Source organism: Chelon labrosus (genome assembly GCF_963514085.1).
Source record: "Chelon labrosus genome assembly, chromosome: 2".
NCBI classification, from domain to species: Eukaryota; Metazoa; Chordata; class Actinopteri; order Mugiliformes; family Mugilidae; genus Chelon; species Chelon labrosus.
Genome location: NC_140338.1, coordinates 7,291,522 through 7,316,101, shown reverse-complemented (window position 1 = coordinate 7,316,101; position 24,580 = coordinate 7,291,522). Strand labels below are relative to the sequence as shown.

At 43.6% G+C, this 24,580-nt stretch overlaps 1 protein-coding gene across 1 annotated transcript; it reads right to left on the bottom strand.

Moving 5' to 3' along the window:
• Nucleotides 1-2,103: 2,103 nt before the first annotated feature.
• On the bottom strand, nt 2,104-14,906 carry fam83fb (family with sequence similarity 83 member Fb). Its single transcript, XM_084565997.1, has 6 exons — nt 14,177-14,906; nt 11,879-12,578; nt 7,502-7,669; nt 6,275-6,396; nt 4,829-5,532; nt 2,104-3,826 (listed from the first exon to the last, which is right to left on the bottom strand). Exons 2-6 carry the CDS (start codon nt 12,356-12,358, stop codon nt 3,786-3,788), a joined length of 1,515 nt encoding a protein of 504 aa, XP_084422123.1. The 5' UTR covers nt 12,359-12,578; nt 14,177-14,906; the 3' UTR covers nt 2,104-3,785.
• Nucleotides 14,907-24,580: the final 9,674 nt, after the last annotated feature.

Here is a 24,580-nt window from a genome sequence, read left to right as displayed (position 1 = left end):
CTTTCTTTCTATTTTGACTTGTTTCCGCGGGGCGGGTGTTAACAATGAACTCGGGTTATCTCAGCTCAGATCGTTTTTAATTGCACCTGTGCATTTCCTGCTCAAAAATAAATTAATAAATAAACAAATGAGTCGACGTGTTTTAGGATGAACACCGAAGGGCGAGTGTCACAGGAAATAAATGCCTGTCAGTAAAATTAGTCTTTAATTTAGTGTGAGAACACCTCTTCCTGCTGCAGCTCTGACTTCCTGTTTCACAATTGCACCACATCCCCACTCGCACAAACCTCCACCTCTGTCACACCACCACCCTCGAGTCAACCCTCGAGTTCCCATCAGGCCTCTGCTTCCTCTCTCTGAGCTCTGTGAGCTATGAGTAAACACCCAGAAAGGAGAAGCAGAGGGAGGGCCGCGGGGGGCAGCTAGCGGCCGGTTTGTGCAGTGCAATCGTGGTGTTTTCACTTTAATACAGCATGAGAAGGAAAGTGATGACTTATGTTTGGACAGTCGTGCTAAGAGCTTACATAGGATTTCACAACACCTAAGCCTTCTTTAATTCAATTTGTTGTTGTTTTTTAGTTTTTCTGTATTATTGTGAAGATTTTTTCTTATTTCTTTTGACCCTCATTAAAACCCACCTACTGTGAAAATTCATTCACTTTCTGTAACCACCAGTCTATCACACTGCTAACACAGAGACAGACAACCATTGACACTCACACCTATGGCCAACTTCATCGTCTTCTGTAACCGCTTATTCCTGTGAAGGGTCGCAGGGGGGCCTGGAGCCTATGACAGCTGTCATCGGGCGAGAGGCTGGGTACACCCTGGACAGGTCTCCAGTCTATCACAGGGCTAACATGAGAGACAGACAAACCATTCACACTCACACCTACGGCCAGGGGCGTAGCACCACATTCTGGGCCCTGTACACTCTAAATATCAGTGGGCCCCTAACCATGCCAGTGCGCTTCGTGCACTAAATAAACAAGAATAAATCGAGTTTTAAGCTAAAATCAGGTCAGATTATATTGATGACTGGTTCTTTCATTCACCACCTGAATTGACGCATTTGGCCTACTTGTGCTCAAACACCTATAAACATGGGCTACATCTGGTTTGTGTACTAACGTTTTGATACATTTATTCTTGATTAGGAGCCAACAACTGTACACAGAGAATGAAATCAAATCAAATCTAATTTTTCAATAAAATTGTTATTCAGCTTGCAGAAAAAGAAATAAAGCCTTGCTAAAGCCTTACACGAGATGTAAAGATGTAATTTACATCCCAGTAAATGCCCACGGACTCTGGACTACGACAACGTTAACATTAATTGGATGCAGTTAAAGAACAAGTAAACTCGGTTCACCTTTCGGAAAGAAAACAGTTAACAATTGCTTCCCCTCATTCTGACCTATTTCTTTTTCTGGTAGCCCGACTTGTGTTTTTTGGGCGGCATGATGACAGCTAGCCTCCAGGTCATTCAACCTGTGCTCACTGACGTACCTGTCACCGACCGCTGTCTATGGGTGGACTAAACCATTTTGCGTCTCCAAGAGGGGCCCCTACAGAATGTCCAATATGTTGGGAGGGCTGTGACACAAAGTTTATTCTCTCAGTTGATGTTATCAATATATTCGAAATACATTATGACACCAATTAATTGGATGGCTCAATTCATTCAGATAAATAAATAAAATAAAAATAAATTCAGGATTTTCATGGGCCCTCTTCCTACTCGGGCTCTGGGTAGTCAGGTCCCCTATTCCCCCTACTACTACGCCCATGCCTACGGCCAATTTAGAATCACCAGTTAACCCAGGGAGTACGTGGAGGGAGGCACCAGTCGGCTAATGGCTTTGAACCCACAACTTTCCTTCTTGCTGCTAACCGCCTGGAATTCAAGGAGTACACGAAGAGCCCACATGTCGATTCGAACCCAGAACCTTCTTTTGTCTGCAGGCAGTGTGACCGAGAGGTCTAAGGCGCTGGATTAAGGCTCCAGTCTCTAAGGAGGCGTGGGTTCAAATCCCACCACTGCCATTTAACATTATGAGGGATTAGAGTCACAGGGAACGCTCAGGAAATTGGCACCTAAATCTCTAAAGTGCTGCTTATTTGGTGTCTCTGGGACTGTTAGGTGACAGGATGTTCCTTTATCCACACCTGAGAAATAAATCTGTTACAAAAAAATAAATCTGTGCTGCACCTTTACAAAACAATTTCAAAAGCATTAAAGACCAACATATCTCATTATTTGGATGCGAATCAAACAGGTATCTTTTTGGAAACATTTATTTGCATGATAAATTACAATATTAAAAACACTAAGATTTAAAACAGTGCATTGTCGTACAGATCCAATGGCCCCCAATGACTTAACCTGACTAAACACAAGTTGATATGTATTCGGCTGCTTTTTCTTTACCACAATTTTCCGTTGCATGTCAAATGTCCAAAGATTGTTCTTTTGTTATATGAGGAGCAGCAAGAGAAAAAATACCCACTTTAGCTTGCTCTGGCTCTCAACCAAGAGTGACAATTTGCAGCTGCTTGTCTTATTTCAACATGTCAGAGAAGTTCTGTGCACCTTGCAACTGTGGAGTGAGAGTTCAGCAGGGAAGAACCTGAAGCATCAAACAGCTCATCACCAGGGAAACATAACACCAAAACATTAACACTGCCTGTCTCTTATTGTTCACTTTGTACCTCCTAAAGAGGTCAGACCTGGTGAGGAAAGCACCTTACATCAGTCCGTTAACAGTGGATGCTTGACGTCTTGTAAACTGCAAGACGCTCGGATTAAGATCTGGAGACGCTGGCCAAGTCAACACCTTGAAATATTTGCAATGTTCTTCTAACCATTTCTTAAATTTCCTTTTGGAGTATGGCCAGGTGTTGAGACAGGCAACTGCCAGGATTGAATACTGCCAACATGAAGGGATGTATTTGGCCTGAAACAGTTTTTAGGTAGGTGGAACAAGTCAAACATGTACATGAATTTCAAGGGCTCAGAATTTCCCAGAAGAAGATGATGCCCAGAGCACCACACGGTTGCCACCTACTTCCACGGTCCATCTCTCTCTCAGGTAAAAGACACACCCACACCAGGCCAACCACCACAAAGAAAGAAAAAAGAACCAACAACGTGAATCATCAGGCCAGACCACCTCCTTTCACTGCTCCGTGATCTGGTTCTGAAGCCACTGTTCCCATTCTAGATGCTTTCTGTGGTCACGGGCCTCAGCATGTGTGCCGTCACCCGTCTGCAGCGATTAACAACGTTCCAACTGGATTTTAAGCAATTTCTGCAACAGTGGCTCCTCTGTGGGCTCGGACCAAACAGGAAAGTCTTCACATGCATCAGCGTCAATCTTGTTTGAACTACTTTTGATAAGTGGCAACTGTATACATCCCAAAAGAACCCAGAAGAACATGTTTCCTCTGACCCACCGTCTAGCCACCAATATTTTGCCCACAACCAGTTGTCCTGCTTCCAAAGCATCAACTTCCAAGAACTGACATTTCACTTGCTGCCTTATTAACCCCACCCCTTGACATGCAGTATGCATCCGTGTCAGTTTAATGTTTTGGCCGATCAGAGAATATCACACAACACTTTGATTTTACATTTGGCACTGAGCGCAAAGTGATCACATGTCACCATAGTGTCTTTCTGTTGTCACAATGCCGGGTGCACAATATCTGCAACATTTCACAATCAACTGAGACATCAGCGTCAAGAGTCATTTTCGTAATGCAAACGTGCGACTGCGCTCAGCTCAGGAGACTGTGCATTTTCCTCGAGGTCGGCTCTTGACACCTGAGAGAAAAAGAAGAAGTAAATAAATAAGTTAACGGTAAAAGAAACTCAAGTTACACCATTACACAAAGTAATTGGTAAGGGGAGAGGATAGGCATTAGGTGACAGATCTAAAAATAATGTGTTAAAACTGAATTTTGCTCAATTTTTCCAAATCTTTTGCGTGATGAAAGTCAAGCTGACAGAGACTAGTCTCTGATGACGTCACTAATAAAAACACAGTAGATAGTAATACTTTGCAACAATGAAATCTTGACCTGAATACATATGTTGAGACAGCTCATGCGCTACATACTGCAGATATGTATAGCCTGTATAAAAACAGGCAGCAACTCAGCACCGCCAATAGCATTTAATCGTACTCCACAATATGTTGCTATAAGATATGATAAAATATCACCGTTTCACCATGTACTGCTGCTAAAGATCTAATAACTTTATCAAACAGCTGATTTGCAGCCTCCTTCTCTTTTGTTACCGCAGGGCGTTGATGAAGTTGCCAACTGGCCGCTGTCGAGAGGATTTGGACCGTTCCTCTGCTAGCATTAGCGGATGCCTTTTTAGATGAGCGTGCATTGCAGTAGTACTTGTGTTGGATTTAAGGACTGACATGTCAAGGAAGTATGCTCTTCATCTTTAGTGGAGTATTTCCACACACTTGATAAACCGCTGGTAGTTTGCTGCAATGACCCACTGGGCTCTTCACCTGTCTACTAGGAGGCGTCCATGTTGTCCAAGTGTCATGGCACAGCAATGAAGTCAACTACTCTTTACAACCCCTAGTAGATCCCTTAAAAGTCGCAGGTTCTACGGGTTCTGACGAAGCCGATGAGTAGTAGTAGCAGTAGTAGTAGTTTTACAAGACTAGAGAAAGAAAACAAACGTTTCTGACTCCCTAACCCTACCTCTCACATTCACCTGTTCTCATGAGCATGTTAGGAAGCACTGGATTAAATCATTTAGATCTTCATGTACACTATATGCGCCTTATTTTTGACTTACTCTCATTGTCCTGTGCAGTGCCGACAGCTTGCTGCGATGTAGTTCTCCGGCTCTGTTTAGATTGCTTCTTACTCTGTTTGGTTGGTTTTATGACAGTCCCCTCAAAACTATCCTCATTCCCAGTTTGTTTAGTTTCTATGGGTGAAGGGCATGGGCTGCTGTTCTTAGAAAGTTTACTGGGAGATTTCCGCCTGGAGAACTTCATCATCCATCCCTTTTTCTCCTGCGTGATGCCATTGGCGTCCTTGAAGCTTTCATTTGAGACTTCTGAGGGCACTTGATTCACCCAATCCATCATCATGCGGCTAGCCACCCGTGGTCTATCCAAGTCATCTAGTGTCCCGGGCAGAGGTCCTTTCTCCTGCAGAGACGCTGACGGACGTGGACCATCCCCGAGCGCCAGTAAGTATTTGGGGTTGTTGTATTTGTGAGCAGGCACCTGGATATCACCTCTCCGTGAACCCCCTAAGGTAACCTGGAAGCGGGAGGTGGTTGCTGGCAACACCGGGCGTATGGAACCCGCTTTGGGGCGAACTGCGGCGGCCGCGCGAGAAGCTGGCGCGCTAACGTGAAACTCCTTGTAGAGGTCCAGCTTCTCAGAGATGGCATACATCTCACGGAAGTCCCGGTCGAAGAAGTCGACGACCTGTCCCGTCATTACGGTGATCATGTTTCGGTCCATACGAGACGTACACCAGGAGAAACTTGGGATAGACAAGATAAACAACAAGAATGAACTTCAACACATCATCCACAATCTTTGTTGCTTGGCCATCGTTTACATTATTATTATTATTAGTTGTAGCAATATGACATTAGTTGTATGATGTCGATTGCTTAGTTGGGCAATCTTTTTTAATCCAAAGTGTTGAATGCAGTTCTAGGTGGTGTTTCTTTCCAGAACGACCAGTCATGTGCGCTTACAGTACCCTGGCACTCAACGTGCGTGGCTAATGACAATGCTCTGAGTATACCAATCAGCCACAACATTAAAACCAGCTGCGTTATTGTGTAGGTCTCCCTTGTGCCACTCCGAAATAGTTCTGACTCATTGGGGACTAGACACGGGGCCTTCTAAGGGTGTCCCATGGTATCTGGTACCAGGACTTTAGTAGTGGGAACCTTTGCATTCCTGTGGGTTGACTGGAGGGGCCTCTGTGGATCAGGCTTGTTCCTGTGCATCCCACAGATACTTGATCAGTTTGGGATCTAGGGAATTTGGAGGCCAGGTCAACGCCTTTGGGTTATTTTGCTTTTTTCTCGCCACATTGTCCTGCTCGGGGTGGCTGCTGCTGTTCAAGAGAATCGTGGTCAGCAACAATGTTTAATTGTCCACATCCACACGAATACTAGGACCAAAGGTTTTAATGTTTTGGCTGATCGGCGCACACATGTTCTCTCTCATCTCAAGTGAATAAAACACAAGTCAAGAATAAAAGACCTCACCTATAGGAGCCAAACATGACCTTATCTCCGTCCACCAGCATGTACTTATTACAGAGTGAACCGGGGAGTTTGCCAAAGGATAAATTGAAGCCGAGTCCCTGAAGGGTTCTGGTTCGGATGTTCTGCAACGACAGAGGATCACAGTCAGGCCGAGGACGCAAAACAACAACAACAACGTCCAGCAAGAGAAAATCCAGCTGTACAGACACAGCTGACTTTTAAAACCTTGCAATCAGGGTCAGATCATACAGCTCAGCAGTGTTGCCCCAGCACTGTGCACAGTGTGTTTGTGTAGGGAAGGAAACAGCACACACCTGACCTGAGCAAATAGAGCCTAATCCTATTTAAGTGGCTTCATTTCATTGTGCTCTCTCCCAGGCCTCCACCTGCATGCTTGGTCAAGGGTTTTGTGCCGTTTAATTACACCCATCGCACACTACACTTGATGATTATTTTATTCGAAGTTCATAATAAAATTAAGTGTTTTTCCCACTTTACTTAAATGGCGTTGAGCCAGGTCACAAAGTATAAGATCAAAAACTATTTAACTTTCCTTTTAGGACATAGATTCCCAAATATTGAATGTACATCCCAATTGTTTTAGTTTTCAGCAATGCATTTAAAAGCTGAACTGTGTTTCTCTTCCAGGTGATAGCTTTAGTGATGCACATTCTCACAAACATCCAGATCCTGCAGCAGCACGACATAGATCCCAGTCCTGGTACCTGTATGGGGGCCAGTATGCCCATACAGGTACTGGCCCACAAAGCATTTTGTACCTGCAAAAACCCCTTAATGATAAACATGTTCCACTCTGAGGTACTTGTGCAGTAGTGAGACTGAACTTGTCATGTGTCTGTGCTGCACCTTTCCCCACCACTAGAGGGAGCTCACTGGCCAAGGTTGTTGAACAGTCATGCAGTAGTAGAGATTTTTTTTTTATCTTTTACAAAATTATCTCCTTTAACAGCACATCAGGAGATGGTTGCAAAGCTTCCTCCTCTGTTTGTTCAGAGTCTTCAGTTGGTCACTTCAGGACAGAATGAGAGTTGTCTTAAAGCTGGCAGATTAAGTGTCAGAATTTAACCAGAACTGAAACTACAGTGAATGTGACAGGAACATAAGTGACAGACATTCAATCGAATTTGCCTGTTGTTTCAAATGCAAAGCGACTGAAACCCATCTGTAAATTCGCCATTCATTTCGTATGTAAAAGTGCGCTCTTACCCGGAGGTGCTGTGAGCCGATCTGCAGCCTGGAGCACATATCCAGGAAGTGTGGCACACCTTGCTCGTCCAGCAAGATGTAAACGGGCACGGACCGGCGCGAAGCTGCATCCATCAGGTCCTGCAGGATCTGGATGTCCGTGATAATGTCCATCACTATTGCTATCACCTGGAAGAGAAACCTTCGTTAGCGATGTAAATGCACAAATGAAAACACAGAGCAACAGTAGCAATCTTTATCTGTTTACTGCTGTATGGCTAATTTAAAAAATGCAGAATTCAAGATAAAATAAAGCATGAACACACAACGCAGGTACAGTGAAAGTCACAGAAACAGAAACCTCACCTCTGTTTGAGGCTGCAAACAAAGAAACCAATGGAGTAAGGCTAATCCGTCTAGCTTAAGCACCAGCTATTACATTGACCTTGAGGGTTTTAAAAGGCCTCATGAAAGAGAGTCACAGCTACCATTATTGTTCTGCTGTGTTCCAGTCAGGCTGACGTATCACAGATAAAGGTTTGCACCAACAAAAGAAGATCCGCGGAGGAATTTAAGACTTAGAACAACAGATCTCTCCACATGCAAAGCACCGGGATTTGACGAGGTTTATAATTCGCTTTTGCCATAATAGTCTGGGAGAGACTAGTTTTGTACCAAGACAAAACACAATAGCAAAAAGAACCCCATTGACTTATATTAATTATTAAGTCATCTCCAACAAAACAAAACCAGCTTGATAAAACACAAACGCAGCGTCCAATGCCGTAGCTATATTAATAACCACGTACCATAATGGGATAACAAGATTGAGGTCATGCAGAGACTTAAAACAAGAGAAAGTCAGAAGCAGCAGTGTCTACTAAACTTAGCAGCGAACACCAAATTTCATTAAAGCTAACTTCATAAAGGAGGAACAAAGTCATACCGATCATTCTCAGAGCTGTAGCTGATGCTAAACTCTGACAAACGCCATCTTCCTGATTGTTACCCCACACCCGTCATCCTAGATGCCTCATGGCATTTCAGTGAATAGGTTTCTTTTTAACCCTCTGTCGTTTGGCAGTAAAAAACAAATCTCACGGCGCAGTTGAGCTTTGAACCTTTGGACATAAAAAGCCGTCATTGTATTCCATTGGGCGCGCGTGGGGGAATTTTGTCACGACTGGCATACGACGCAAAGGCCAAAAAATGCCGCTTTGAGAGGTCAAATTCAAATCAGCTCGCCTTTGAGGCCAAGTGAACATCAGTGCCAAATCACAATAAATTCTTCTTCTGAGTAGCTCAGTTGCACATAAAAAAAAAATACACGATTAAAAAACACTTGTAAAAAGAAAAATAGGTGTAAGATAGTTATATAAATGTATATATAAAATTACAAGATTTGCGTATGGACAGATTTACAAGAAATAGAAATAGAAGTTAATAAACACCATGAACATAGGAAGCTTAAATGATAAGGAATAAGAACAATTACAGTGATCTTTGAACTTTGAACGCATTCAGAACGGAATGGTTTATTACCTTATTGCCACTGTTTATTCAAAATAAGACCTAAATAAACCTAGGTCTGAGGGTGGTGCTAAAGAAAACCATGTAAAACTGTTTTGACATCTCTTACATACATTTAGTTGATATTTTGGCTTTATTTACATATAAAACATTAAGGTTACACATTTATGATAATGGGAAAGTACTATGTACAGTATATTTATATGAGTCTGGTCAGTTAAAGTTCATGATATGTAGGTCAAGACAAACTGTTGGTCACGCAGACATGCAGAACCAGTACCAGTTGCTAGATCACGTGCACAGACCACAATAGAAGACGGGGTCCTTTCAGACACAACGGGGCGTGTTCGCCGGACACAGACAGTGTGGAGGTTTGGGAAAATGTGGGTTATTCAGCTGTTTCACTGTTCCCTGAAAAGCAAAGTGGTGGAAAAAGTGCCTCTTCCGAGTTTGCAACAAATGTTCCACTGTCAGGCTGGGGGAGGCCCCGCTGGTGGTGTCTCACTGAGAAAAAATGCAGAGCGGGCCTGCGAGAGGAACAACAGAGGTGCACGCCGAGACGTGTCCGAACTCAGGCTCGTAAACATCAAGCAGGAGTGAGGGAAAAAAGACACAGAGGTGTAAAAAAAAAAAAAAAAAAAAAAGAGAAAGAAGAAAGCGTGCAAGGATTAACGTGTTCATGCCCGGTGGACTGGTTACTCCACATTCAAGCTACGTGTGTTTGCATGTTTATTATTAGCTGCTTGCTACTCTGATAACAAGAAGCAGGGAGGAAGGTTTTCTGCATTTCACTCACGCACAAAAAAAATTTTACTCTCCTGCATATTAAGTTGTCTTCTTTAGCTGACAGTTTTGTAGGAACACCCAGAAGGATGCATAAATACTATAAAGGAAAACATAGTAACATAGTAAGTGCATGGAGAGTGTTAGGATTAACCCTAAACCTTCTCGAGAGCTATCAGAGAACAAGTGAAAAATTAATCCAGGCACTCAGCTGACAAAATACCTGACGTATGCACAACATGACAAGGCAATGACAGGAAAGTGGAACAACCAGGAAGGAAAGCTGTAATGCCATTCTTCATAAAGCGCACACACACACACACAGAAAAAAGCCTGACAAGAGCCAGAGATCCTGTTTTGCCACTTGCAATTCATCTGAATGGCATGAAGTGATCTGTAATCAGGCAGAAGAGAGTGAAAGAAAATGAGCGAGCAAAAGGAAGGGCAGGAAAAAAACAGGACAGGGATTTCTAAGAGGAAATACTAACTTGCACAATAAGGACAATTCAATGAAAAAGTGTTTGACACATGCCCCTGTCATCGTCCCAGGGTGAGCCGAGGGGGGCCTGTCGGTGTGAGCAAACGGAACAGATGACTCAGCGCAGCTCCGGCAGTCCATGAGTAAACAGTATGAAAGGCGACTCAGATTCGCCGACCCACTACAGGCCCTCAGTTACTGTGTAAGGAGGACTTAATCACGCAAACATTCGCCACCCCCAGCTGAGCCTTGTGTAGCGCAACACAATAGAGCGCACAGTGGTTGGACAGTGTAGCTGTACCAAACTATATGGGTTCCCCACACCCAATCTGGGCCTGTTTTTCCCTATTTATCTTGTTGCTATGCCAAACCACGACTTTGTAGACAGCTGCGGGCATCAATCTTTTTGGTAACTACAGGAGAAAGCTGAATTCAGGCCAGCACTAGTGCTCAACCTCATTGATGTCCTTGTAGGTGAATTGGAGGAAAACTTCTGCAAGCTTAGTTCCATAAACCACTGGTCCATATTCTTCTTGATTTTCAATCAATTTGTCGTCCTGCTTTTAAAACTTTCTTTATCCCCTCCGACTAATGACAGCCTGACTTCCTGAAAATGCTAGATATCCCACTGATGCTAGCAGTAGTGCGCTGTGAATTAGAGTTGTGACGCTTGCTAACGAACCGAATCTATTGACCGGCTCTTTAAAACGATTGGAACTGAGTCGCAGTTGCGAACGGTTCTATTTTAAAAAAATTAGTTTTATTATTTTATTATTATTTTTCACACAGATGTATGCACAAGAAGGAGAACAGGCACAAGGGTAGGAGCCCAGCAGAGTTGATGGGTGACTCATGAATTTGGAGGACGCGTGTCATTTGAAGTGAGTGGCGGGCAACTCAAAAAGACAAAATGTGAAGACTAAAGTGTATTATTTGCCAAAATATTAAAGTGTTGGTGGTATAGTGGTGAGCATAGCTGCCATACAAGCAGCTGACCTGCTTTCGATTCCCAGTCAACACAAAGGTCTTTGCCAAAGAATCAATATTTCAGAATAAATCAAACTCAGAAATCCCACCAATAGAATATAAACTGGTACATATACTGAAGTCTGAGTGATTCTGATCCGATTCTCACCCTATCATTCCTTCCGGGGATTATTTATCTTAAAAATAATCAAAAATCAAAACGAGACAGTATTTTGAACGGCTCTTTGAAAGGAACCGATCCACAAGATACGGCTCCCTTCAAAGAGACGCAAATCCCATCTCTCTACTGTGCATGTAACCAGGTCAAGTGGAATTCCACTAACAGGCAATAAAGGTGTAATAACTTACAGAGGCTGAAACGGAAAACAAAACTGTTGTTGACCCATTTCAACCCCTCACACACACACACACACACACCATTTGAACTTCTAATCTAATCTTATGTCTAAGAAACTCACAGGGCATCACTGATATGTGTTGTGTTTAGTGTAAACATACAAGCAAATACTTTCCTGGATAGTTATCATTATATTCAAATGGCACCAAAACTTAGGACTGAACAATAATCACTGGTTTCCATTAGAATGGGCCTGTAGTGAGTTTTTTTTTCGGACCCTCACCTTACTGGCCTCCTGGATGAGTCGGCGCACCACCTCCTTGATGTGAGGTCCATTGTCTTTGGGCGGGTGTGTGTGCACGGCCACCCGGGTCACCCCTTTGAACATCCCCCCGTTAGTCCAGCCGATGTCCAGCGGCGGCACCTCCGTGTCCGACATCTGGGGCCAGTAGGTGGAATGGACCCCCGAGTCCGCCTCGGTGCCGGCGCTCGCTGCCGGCGCCGCTTTCCCACCGCTGCCGCCGCTGTCATCCTTCTGGTCGTACGTTCTGAAAGTGTTCAGGAGCAGTTTGACCTCCCTGGCGGATAAAAAGTCTTTGACGTTGTCTTCTTTGAGTTTCGTCTTGAAGGCGCCGTCGCCGTTCTTCAGGAGTTCCTCGATGGCAACGCGCTGCTCTTCGCTGTAGTAAAACTCCGGTTTGGACTCCGGGACTTTGGCTCCGATGCGCCCGTCCTCCATGCACATGAGCTGGGACTCGGCCATGGCTGCGGCCGCGGTTCGAGCCCTCCTAAAGGCTCAGAAACTCTCTGACACCAAGAAGCTCAGTCTCTGCTGAGCTGTCACTGCCCACACAGGTAAAGCTGGGCTGTCTTCTTCTTCTTCTTCTTCTTCTTCTTCTTCTTCTCACCTGACGGGACGACGGACGGAGGTGTGGCTGGGGCGCATGTAGCGTTGCCTTCAAGTGCCAGCGGAATAAAGAGTACTGGAAAATAAAGTTGGCACGTCAAAGGTTGTAAAACAGAGATAGTGACAGTCTGACAGTAACACCGAATACTTTCCCATCACCGCGTTTTATTTAATTGATTTTATAGGCAATAAAACCCCAAACACATACTCCGATAAATCTGCCTCCTCTTATCCGCGTGTTATGATTTATTCCCCAAGTCCAACACACAAGAGCTTCAAATATAAATTTGCACGGTAAGATTTGCGATATCATATATTATATCAAGTCCTTGAATGCAACAAAAGGTAAGAAGCTGTTTCTGCAGAAACAGGTGAGGCTGCTGGGAATTTCTTATTATTATTTTATACTAGTTGGTGTGTCAGTCTTGCCCAGACAATACACTGACACGGTTTCTGTAGGTTGATGTTTATGACACGCCAACAGGCTGCGTGATCCGCTTCAAGGAATTTGGCAAACGCTTTGTTGTACTTTGAACTTCCATTGAATACGGGCACATAAATCTGCATTAGTCACAGTTTTAACTCTTCATATGAACTAATGGATGTGTGCCGAGCATATATCAACATATATACACCGATCAGGCATAACATTATGACCACTGACAGGAAAAGTGAACAACAAATGAGCATCTTGTGACAATTTAGTGTTCTGCTGGGAAACTTTTGGACCTGGCATTCATTCGTGTGGATGTCACTTAGACATGTAGCACCAGCCTAGACCAGACCAGGCACCCTCATCCCATAGCAATGGCACTCCTTGATGGCAGCATCCAGGTGGGTGCTACATGTCTAAGTAACATCCACAAGAAGGAATGCCAGGTCCAAAAGTTTCCCAACAGAATTATCACAAGATGCTCAATGTTATTTACTTCTCTTGTGGAAGTGATCGGCTGATCGGTGTATTGATGTTCAAGCAGCATTTTAATGTTCTACAAGTTAAGCTCAGTCCGACATCGCATCACATTTTCCAAAGTGTTCATGTGTATTTGCTCTTAGTACTTTAAACCCGAACAGTAACAAGCAGTGAACGGAACACTTGGCCCAAAATAGAGACACTTTTTTTTTTTTTAAACTGTATGGTACTTCAGTAAATTGGTTCATCCTGAGTCACACTCCGCCACTACACAGAGCAGATTGTTTCCCTCAATAACATCACTGTCACAGGTTTTGATTAAGAAACTGAAAATACATGCTGCTGTTGGTACCAAGTGAAAGCAGTCAACAACAGTACACAACACAATTAACCATTCCTCTGTGTGTGTGCGTGTGTGTGTCTAAACCAACAAGTCTGTCTTCATTTTTGAAGTCGACATGGCAGCTGACGCTCTCTGTCACAAGACGGAAGTCTCATGAATATTCAGTCCATTAATTAGATATTATTCACCTTTACAAGATGGTCAGAAATCACTTTTTGTACCTTACAGACAGAGATTTCTTGACAGTTTTATGTCAAATTTAGCGGTAGAAAGTCTAAAGTAATGCAAATAAGGAGGTATGACAGATCCATGGACACACAGTCTGTGCACACAGTGAAAAGTCAAACGGGCCGAGCAGAAAGACAGTCATAGTGTGTATACACTAAAACACATGCACACAGATAGAGCTGTTGATTACCTGTTGACGTGCTGGCAGCGGCGGGCCGTCAGGGCCAGCAAAGCCTTCTCCGCTGGCCTAAACTTTATCAAAATCACTGACTTTTAATATTATCCCATTAATCTTATTAAATGATTCCCAGTAGCCTATCCTTTTCGTGTTATAGCTTGTCTGTCTCTTAGCTGCGGCGCTTCTGGCAGTGTAACTTTGCATTCGAGCTTTTATCCAATCATATTTCAGCCGTCACGTGTTGCTGTCGTCAAAGAAATCTGCCTGGGCCTTCGCAATTAAAACTGCAGGCGGCTGAAGCTTGAAACACATTGTAATGACGCTGTTCTTTTAACCAATCAAGTTTCAAGTTCGTATTGTTAGGCCTTCCCCGTGGCCTACAGCAACGTCAGCGTTTTCTCGTCCTCTGATTGGACAGTCAGAGAGCCTCTCCGTTTAAGCCAAGCTAGTTGTTCACGTTCATCTGTTGTGAGCTGCACAAGCAAATTGTCCCCATTAGCGGTTTAATAGCTATTTTTTGAACCAACAATGACGGACAAAGGAGAGGCTCTTGATTTGGATGCAGATCTTCTTAGAAACTCATTTTCATGGCAGACTTTGAAGGAAAAGCTGGATATTGTGAGGAATGGCCCTCCAATCCTGGAGCTAGCTAGCCTGACCCAGCCTGGGAAAGCGTGTGTCCGCCTTCTTCAGGTCAGCAACTATGAGCGCTACCCTTGGTTGACAGGCTCTGAGGAGATCTCTTAATTGTTTCTTAAAGTAAAATTAATTATATTTACATCTTTTATATATATTTTGGCGTTCTATTGGGTCGACATTAATGTTTCTGGATTTGACGTATCCATTTGACGTATCCATTTGACGTAATGTGGCTGCAGTGAGTGAGAGGAGACTTTTTGAATTGTTCTAAGTGAGTTTCTTGTTCTATAAATGGCATTCATCTCCCTATATGAGATACCTGTCTACAATGCAAGTCCCGTTTTATTGCATATCCGTACGATGTTGATGGTTTCGATAGCTGTGGCGTCATAACGACTGTATTAAGACGTGTTTCAAATAAAGTTGGAGGTCACTGAAGGCCTAGGTGGGTGCTGGGGTAGGTAGCTGGTCGGAAAGCGAAAGTGTTGGAAGAGGAGCAGGCAGATTTTTTTGGGCCTCTTACTTGTCTGTGTACATTCCTGTTTAGCTGTTAGGTTTGCCTACTTGCTGATGCGTTTCCCGCAAGAATGTTTGACTCTGATTGGAGATAGAGTTGCCTTTCATATCAAGGTTTTCAATTTCTTCAAAAAAATGTCAGATACTGCACCGATTATACCTGCAGTACTTCTACAGCAGGGGTGTCAAACTCATTTTAGGTCAGGGGGGCACATACAACCCAATTTGATGTCAATGGGGCTGGACCAGTATTAATCCATAAATAACGACAACTCCATATGTTTCCCTTTGTTTTAGTGCAAAGAAGTACATTATGGAAGTGTTTACGTTTAATAAACTGCACTATTACAACGCATGTAATGAACAACCGGACATTTCTTAAGAAAAAGAAATGTCATTTCTGCATAGTTCTAGGACTCAGTGTTGTGTTATGTCCATGACTCTTATTGGAAAAATTGAAGTTAATGTCTTCAATGTAATTTTTGCACTTTTACGTAAAATTATCCCAGATGGGCCAGATTAGATTTTTCGGCGGGCTGTTTTTGGCCTGCGGGCCATATGTTTGACACCTGTGTTTTACTTTCTGCTTCTTCTTTATGATAATCTCTCCATCCTCTGATGTCGCTGCGGTGCTGGTTTTTAAACTAAAGCTTATGGTGGGATTTAGAAAGCCTGTTAATCTTTTGTCCTTGAACAAACAGCCATGATCCTACTACAGGACAGATAGAAGGAGACAGGATGTCAATAAGGTGGACAGGAACTGAATGTAAATAGGAAGAGACGGTTGAACTACAGCGGTCAGCCATAACATTATGATCACTTGACCATCTTGTGACAATTCAGTGTTCTGCTGGGAAACCTTTGGACCTGGCATTCATTGGTGTGGACTGTACTTAGACATGTAGCACCCACCTAGACCACACCAGGCACCCCCACCCCATAGTAATGACACTGCTTGATGGCAGCAGCCATCCCCAGCAGGATGAAGCCTGACACACAAAAACGCTTTAGGAACAACTCAAAAAATATAAGGATAAAAGTTGATAAATGCTGAATAGAAAAGAAACTGTCAGTCTGGAGGTCGCAAGTACTATGGGCAGACCAAGCAGAAAGGAGTCTAAGAATGAGAGTGCATCTTCTGGAGGAAGTGACGCGGGTCAGATAGCTATAAATATATCCGTCTGTATGTTTAGATATAGTAGTAATTATAGCTTGTTATCGCCCACAACGTTGTGACGGCGTCATGTGACAGAGGGAGATAGGCCGAGAGAGGTGCAGTCTGAGAAGAACAAGACAAAACCAAAGACTTAAAAGGGAACTTAAGAAAACTAATCATCAACTAACAAAGACAGGCAGTGGATGAGGGAAAGTGTAACGAACTAAACCTCTGCAAGAAATCTTATTGCTTAACATGTGTTCTACTCGCAGAAATGCTAATATGAGTTATTATTACGAGTTGTTATTACGACGATTAGGAAATCTACATTTGATTCTGGGTAATAGAAGTCCGAACGTAGGCTAATGCTACTCTGAAGCAGCAGGAGCAACAAATCAACCTCCTTTGAGCACCCATAAACAAAGACAAAATGCATTTGACAGATATGGAGAAGTCCCACGAGGCGCATTTTGACGGTTTCGTATTAGAACGGTCCCCACGAGCTGTGACATCAGGCCCTCCTGGGTGTCACTGCAACCGGAGATTAGATGGTCGTGGCTAAAGGAAAGAACGGAGGTGAGAAGCGTGAACAGCAAGGACAGCAGCCCTTCAGTTGATAAAGGAGTTGAAGAAGGAGGGCAAAAAGTGTCGCTCTGGGTAAAAGCAACGGCACTGAATCAAAAGTTCTAACATAGTGAACTTTAACATGCTTTTTTGTGATGTTTTTAGCAGCATGTGGTGATGACTTAGGGACAAAAAAACATTGAGCATATCAGTTCCCAGAGGTTTGCAGGGTTAGGGAAGCCCCCACATACATGTAGGCTGTAGGCTTTATGTTTCTGATTATAAGTGACTAAGATTTGACTCAGAATGTGTGGTAATAATTCACATTAAACATTTCTTCAGTTGCGAGTTGTGGTTTTCTGAAGTTATTTGCAAGGCTGGAAGGCTGCATCTTTCTGTTTCTGTGCTCACAGACATAATTTACCTGTTAGGCTGTAGTACCTGTATTTATTACACTAGGTGTGGCACAAAAAGGCTAATTCTGTTTTATGTCACAGTGGACTCACTGCTTCTTTTCTCCTTATTGCTCTCTTATCACAAATATCAGTTCATAGTCATGCCTCTGTCATTCATTCCACTGAAATCTTTACAAACTGAGCAATGGGCTTAGCACCAGTAGCAGATGTGGTGCATGTGTGAGTGCCTGATTTAGGGGTTGAGTCTTGTGTTTGCCACATGATGGCAGCAGACCGCAGGGAACTACTTTGTATTGGCTGCTGAGATGTGTTTCTGATACTGCAGGCGTTTAGTCTATTGTCCCCAACCTATAAAGGTCGTCGTAGGCGCTGACTTTACACAATGTCAGAGATACGTATTACAGGTCATGAATTAAAATCATTTTTTACATGGGATTCACTTCAACAATTTGAAAAAGCAGTGTCTAATAAACAGGAGACAAGTGCATTCACTGAGTCAGAGCATGTTAATGAGGATTTCTTACACCTACAATGTGTTAATTTGTCTCTGATTCTGGCGGTGAGGAGTCAATTAGTCCCTTCTCTTCGTTCACCACGCCACAAGAAGAAAGTTATACTGACGGTAATCTGCTTTTGTCCTCACTGTTGATTGCCTCCCTTTTATTAAAGTTTGTAATCTTTTCTCAGTTTCATTTTTTATCTAGAATCTTTCCAGTCACTTCATCATGACTGGCAGAGAAAATCAATTCACAGAACCCAGGTTTACATCCGTAACCCTCGTTCCTCTGCCGAATACGCTTCACCACACTCCTCACTCTGTTTTCAACCCTTTTTCTAAATCTGTCATTGCTGGTTGACATAAAATGCGTCGCTACGCAGTGCTCCACTGTGGTAATGTTGACCACAGGAACGAAATAAAGAGATTTACCTGGAATTTATGAGCTTAATCGCTGTTGTGAGAATATTGTTTGGTAAGGGCTTGAATGCAGTGTACAGTAACTTACTGTATATTTCACACACTATAGCTTTAAATATCACAAGTATTGTTTTACTGCACATTGCATGCTCACACCAAAAAAACAAAAAACCACTCCCTAAATAGATACTGTAGTAGCGTCATGAATACCGAGCCAACAGCAGCAGTATCTTCATTAGATGCTAATCAAGGTAACTCCTGATTATTTTTCAGGTGTGTAATCTCATAAATATGTATAATTGCTAATTGCTGAGTGCTTTCATTTGCATACTGGAAATTAAGAACCAAATCAGTGTGCTTTAGCGGTGGGAAGCTGCCTGTTCAGACGTTTTTGCAGGGTTATCTGGCCACCCTTTTAATTTGGTCGGCTTGGCAGGTGAGCGCAATGACTCCAAACTCAAGTGGCATGAAATCGCTGCACTGACGGGCGCAGTGATTTGTCTCAGTCCGTTTAAAGGGCGCCGCAGTCTTGTCTGACAGGAATTAAACTACGACGCGAAACCAGAAGATCTGGAGGATGAAGAGACGGATGCTGCCGAGTCAACTCTTAGAAATGCTTGGTAAGCTAATCGTTAAAACAAAATCTGTCGGTCGTTTTCACAATGTTCTTGTGAATTTTGCTGATTAGCAGTAAATGCAAAGTACAGCTAAGGTCTTATAGATCAAGGTCTTATGTCAAGCTCATGTTAAGGGAAAATTCAGGAGATTGCCAAAGCCATTGAGATCCATCGTTTGGGAACCATCAACAACTGCACACAGTTTTGAGCCTACCCACCCATTGGTTGGTGACATATTTCAGTCTTCAGACCTAATCTGAAAGCCAGACCTGCTGTGCATTGCCATTTACACCACTGATAGGAGAAGCGAATAACATTGACCATCTTGTCACAATGCAATATTCTGCTGGGAAACGTTTGGACCTGGCATTCAGACATGTAGCACCCTAGTAGACCAGACCAGACACCCCCACCCCATAAAAGGCCCTCAAAGGTCCCCCACTAACAATATTCTGTCACCAGACACCACAGGACACCCTCAGAAGGCCCACGTCCATTCTCTGATGAGTCACAACTGTTTTGGAGGCTCAAGGGAGACCTACACAATATTAGGAAGGTGGTTATAATGTTATGTCTGATATAACCGTGCATATGCAGCTATCATGGACAGATTTGTTCAAGAATTGTTTGTAAAGAAAGATCATCCATCAGTGACAAGGTACGGTACCCCCTGGGTGACTTTCCAAGTGTCAGTCTGTCAAGCACTACATCACAGTCACTGTGGATATTGCAAAAATATTTTCCTCGATATTCCACGGTCACAGTGTTCATCTTTAAGGTACACGATGAGGTGATTTCTTCATGTGTTCCTAATGCTTCATGCATCGCTTGTACACGGCCCGGCGCAGAGCTGCCATTCAGCATTAATGGGCCCATTAACTCTGATTGTGTGCTTGACTGTGTGTGTTAATTCTGCAAAAGGGGAAACTGCATCTTTTATGTGTTGTGGGGCTTCTATGTCTGGAGGGTGACTGAGTGCATATGGAAGAATCCTGAATCTACAGAGGGTAGCTGTGCTGTGGAAGACATCATGCCTTGTGTCAGTGCCAAAAACACCATGCCCCAGCAGCCCCAGTGACTACAGATCTGTGGCCCTGACCTCCACAACTTGCAGTCGAGGATGCCATCGTCCATCAGGCCGACTCTTCTGGGCGAGAAGCTCAAAGCAATGCAGGTTGATTCCCCCTATGTGTCCTGGATCGTTGACAGGTCAGGAGCACTGGGGCTCAGTCCAGTCCTCTCCCCCTTCCTCTTTACCATCTACACCACGGACTTCAACTACCAGACAGAGCCCTGCCACCATCAGAAGTTTTCTGATGACTCTGCGGTAGTAGGATGTATCAGTGATGGTGAGGAGGCTGAGTACAGAACTGTGATGAGAAGCTTTTTCACGTGGTGCGAGGACAACTTGCTGCAGCTGAATGTGACAAAAACAAAGGAACTGGTTGTGGACATGAGGATGAAAAAGGCTTCGTTGATCCCCGTTACCATCCGGGGGGCCCATGTGGACATTGTCCAGGATTACTAGTATCTGGAAGTGCACATTGACAATAAACTGGACTGGTCAAAGAACACACTACGGGAAGGGCCAGAGTCTACTCTACTTTCTGTGGCGACTGTAGTCCTTCAACATCTGCCGGACAATGTTGAGGATGTGGTGGCCAGTGCGCTCCTGCACGCCACTGCATGCTGGGGCTGCAGGCTGAGAGTATCAGGCACTAATAGACTCAACAAGCTGATCCGCAAGGCCAGTGATGTTGTGAAGACCATCCTGGACAGCTCCTTCCGCCCGCTCCACAACACACTGCAAAGGTCTAAGGAGTACCTTCAGTAACAGACTCATCCTATTCAAATGCACCACAGAACGCCACATGAGGTTGTTCCTGCCTGTGGCCATCAAACTTTATAACTCCTCCAGCTGAGTGTTGGTCACTCTTAACACTCTTAACACTTGCAGGGACTAGAAATGGAAATAATCCCTTGTTTTGTATAAACTGTGAATACGATCACACCCTTCAAGTACAACTAAGTTCACAATTTTGCAAAAAAATCTTTAAAAAACAAAAAGCCATAAGAGTGGGAGACAGAAACAAAGTGCTGCAGGTAAGTGGAAATGCAGCCCAGGCTGATGCAGGCAAATACTGCCACCACCGACGCTCCAGCCTTTCTGGCTCTGTCGCTCCCTCTGATTCTCTCTGTCGGTCTCCGTGGTTGGCCTGCCATGAATGCTCCGATCCCCATGTGGTGTTCGGTGGGGACTTCATCCTGCCACCGGGCTGAAAAGCAAATGTGATTTGAAAAAAGCAAAAAAAAAAAAAAAAAAGAAAAGAAAAGAAAAGCAGGCTCTAAATAATCAGCATTCCCACCATGAGGGGACTGATGAATGGACTCCATGTACCCTTGTAGATGTTTACGGGCCTGGCTTGTTGTAATGCCAAAAGAACCATTCGCCACTTGGTAGCGGTTGCCAAGGTGACCTACAGATGTACGTGCATCTATTGTGATGCAGCCTGTTAGGAAGGATCAGAAAAAACAAAGAAACAAAAAGGGATCAACTGTAACTATTCAAATAAGATGCTGTGTGTGTGTGTATGTGTGTTTGACCAACTATTGGCTGTGTTTAATGGCCTGAACCCATGAAATATCCCCTCTACTTTAATGACAGAGCTTATAAAATCCAGTTTTAACAGGTGGGCCCATCTCAGAGCAGAGCCCCCATTCAGCATTAAGAGGCCCATTGACTTGTGGGCTTTAAAACTGTGCAGCAGTGACAGTTGCATCTTTGAGGCATCGAGGGACTTTACAATCTGCAGAGTGAGTGAGTGAGTGCACACAGACAAGAACGAGATGGATGTATATGACAGCAGAGTGACTGATATCTGTAATAAATATTCTGTGAGCAAACATCACATTTCATTCTGTTTACCTCACTTCTCCCGAACCTCTCAGCACATCTGGGGAGGGGGAGGGAGTAAAAGAGAGAGAAGACGAAAAAGAATGATTTGGAGTTGTTTGACAAAACAGTCAAATAACTTGAAATCATTCTTGTTCCTCCATTCTTCTTTTTCTTCTCTCTCTCTCTCACACACACACACACATTGGTACACCGATACACTGATCAGCCACAACATTATGACCACTGATAACATTGACCATTTTGTGACAATTCAGGGTTCTGCTGGGAAACCTTTTGGACCTGGCATTCATTCGTGTGGATGTTCCTTAGACATGTAGCACCCACCTAGACCAAACCAGACACCCCCACCCCATAGCAATGACACTCCTTGATGGCAGCAGCCATCCCCAGCAGGGATCACAAAACAACTCATAAAACATAAAAAACAGCAAAAGGTGTTGACCTGGCCTCCAAATTCAGTCAATCAGGTATCTGTGGGATCAGTGTTTCCAGACAGGAAACGAATAACTAGCGTACTGTCACTTTAAATTTTTCATATTCTGAACCAAAATATTGTACGTATGAAAAAACAACTTGAAAAAAAAAATCACACAATAGGACAATGCATTTAAAATCAAAGCTATTCTATGCACATGGCACTGCAACAACCTAAGGAATAAACACCCTTTCGTATCGTATAGGCCCTGAAACTATTGTATAAATACGATAATTATTCGCATATCTGGCAAAACTGTGTGGGATGCACTGGCACAAGCCTGATCCGTAGAGGCCCCTCCCCTCATTCCACAGGACCCAAAGGCCCCCACTAACAACATTATGTTACCAGACACCACAGGACACCCTCAGAAGGCCCATGTCCATTCTCTGATGAGTCACAACTGTTTTGGAGGCAACAAGGGAGACCTACACAATATTAGGAAGGCAGTCATAATGTTATGCCTGATCGGTGTATACTGTATATCCACCAAGGATCCTCTAGAAAAATGCATCGGAACCAGCTGTCGCAATCTAAACTTCATGTGTAAGTCTTAAAATCAAATAATTTTCAACGACAGTAAGATGAACGATAACATTGCTGCATAATCCTCTAATGGGTGGTACCTTATTGCTTACTTAAACTGAAATGGACTGTCCAAAGATTAGAGCCATGTCTTCCGGATGACAAAAATGGGAGAGAGAACAAGGCCTAAGGCTAGTTTGTGAACATAAAAGTATAACAATAATGTACCAGGAGTGAAAAAGTTCCCTTAGAAGTAGAATGATTCAATAATCAACCTGTCATCCACATTAAGTGCCCCCAATCGAACATACTCACGTTGTTGCCAACTTCAGTTTTTCTTCTGGTGAAGTGTGTGCTGCTTTTCTGCTGTTTTGGGCTTAATGTGTGTCACTAATGGGACTACCGGGGCTTACTTTGTAAATCAGAGGTTACTGAAAGCGCTTAAAGGGATAGAGGGGTGATGAGACTGGCTGCAGGTCCCTGAGCACGTATCGAACGTGGTGCAGAAAACAACATGCTCGTCGGCCTCTCCGCCGCTCGCTTGCTAAGCTGCGAGGATTTCTGGCGTCACTTTCAAACACACACATATGCCTCCACATTGTGGATTAACTGTGGGGCTTATAGCACTTGAAGTCAGCAAATTCACTTCTCTCCAGCTCTGACGCAGTTCACAATAAAGAATGACACAAAGCTCTTTGTGTGCTCACCTCATCTTGTTCTCCGAAACATCCCATACCACAGCAATATTCCTATTCTCCACCTTCTCCTCCTCTTTGTTGCAGGTTTTGCTGTACTCTGCACGTCTACGGCAGTTCTACGATAACGTGATCTTTGGGACTAGACTGAACTTTGCCAGATAGGTGCAACAAATAGGTCCTTCAGTTCATCAAGAATGTCTTTTGCTTCTGTACGACCGTGGGCTGCCAGTGTCAAAGCGCTGACATAGCCATTTAACTTTGGTCTCACATTTGCACCCTTGGGCTTGTACAGCAGTGCATAAAGCACCTTCTGCTCCTCAAAAAAAATAAATTGTTTCCCAGCCAAATGTAGGAAAACTGCGTCTGGCTGAGCATTTTGTTGCTCAGCCAGACACTGAGTTTTCCTTCATTCAGTTTGACACCCTGGAAGGAGTTATCTGGCTTCGTTCAACGTTGCACCCTGGCCCTGGTTAGCTGCTTCTGGCAGCTTCTAGCGACAGCTCCTGCTCACTGGCATTACCACTTCATCCATCCTTGTGTGTTGCAGTCAGTTTAGAAATATCATGCAACTCTTCTGTCTTCAACGTGTGTGTACGTGACATAGGATTAATTACCCAACAAGCTTTTCGCTCCATTTCCCAATAGAGGAAATATTATATAGGAACAGGATCTGTGCAAATAGATACCAGAACATAACCAGTATGAAACTGAGAGGCACAAATTGGAGACCATAAAGCATCTTGCTGAAAAGGTTTTGGCAAACATACAAGGGGGAGCAGTGGAAGAGAGAGGCAGAATGAACGAACCGAGAAGACAGACCTTGGGACAGAACTTAAAGATGCACAATGTCAGTGACTACTGTTTTTTTAAGCAATGCATTGTATGTCACTCCAAATGACTTTCTGCCTTGTGGATGTTTAACTCTAAAATTAGTTTCTGGTTATTACATATACCAATAAGCCACAACACTGAAACTA

Excerpts from the sequence above, each read along its gene's own strand:
- fam83fb (XM_084565997.1), bottom strand. The coding sequence starts at position 12,358 with ATGGCCGAGTCCCAGCTCATGTGCATGGAGGACGGGCGCATCGGAGCC. Across the intron at positions 5,533-6,274 it reads GTCATGTTTGGCTCCTATAG|TTTCTCCTGGTGTACGTCTC; the intron begins GTGAGGTCTTTT and ends GTCTATCCCAAG. Across the intron at positions 3,827-4,828 it reads CACTGCACAGGACAATGAGA|GTGTCAAGAGCCGACCTCGA; the intron begins GTAAGTCAAAAA and ends TTTTTCTCTCAG.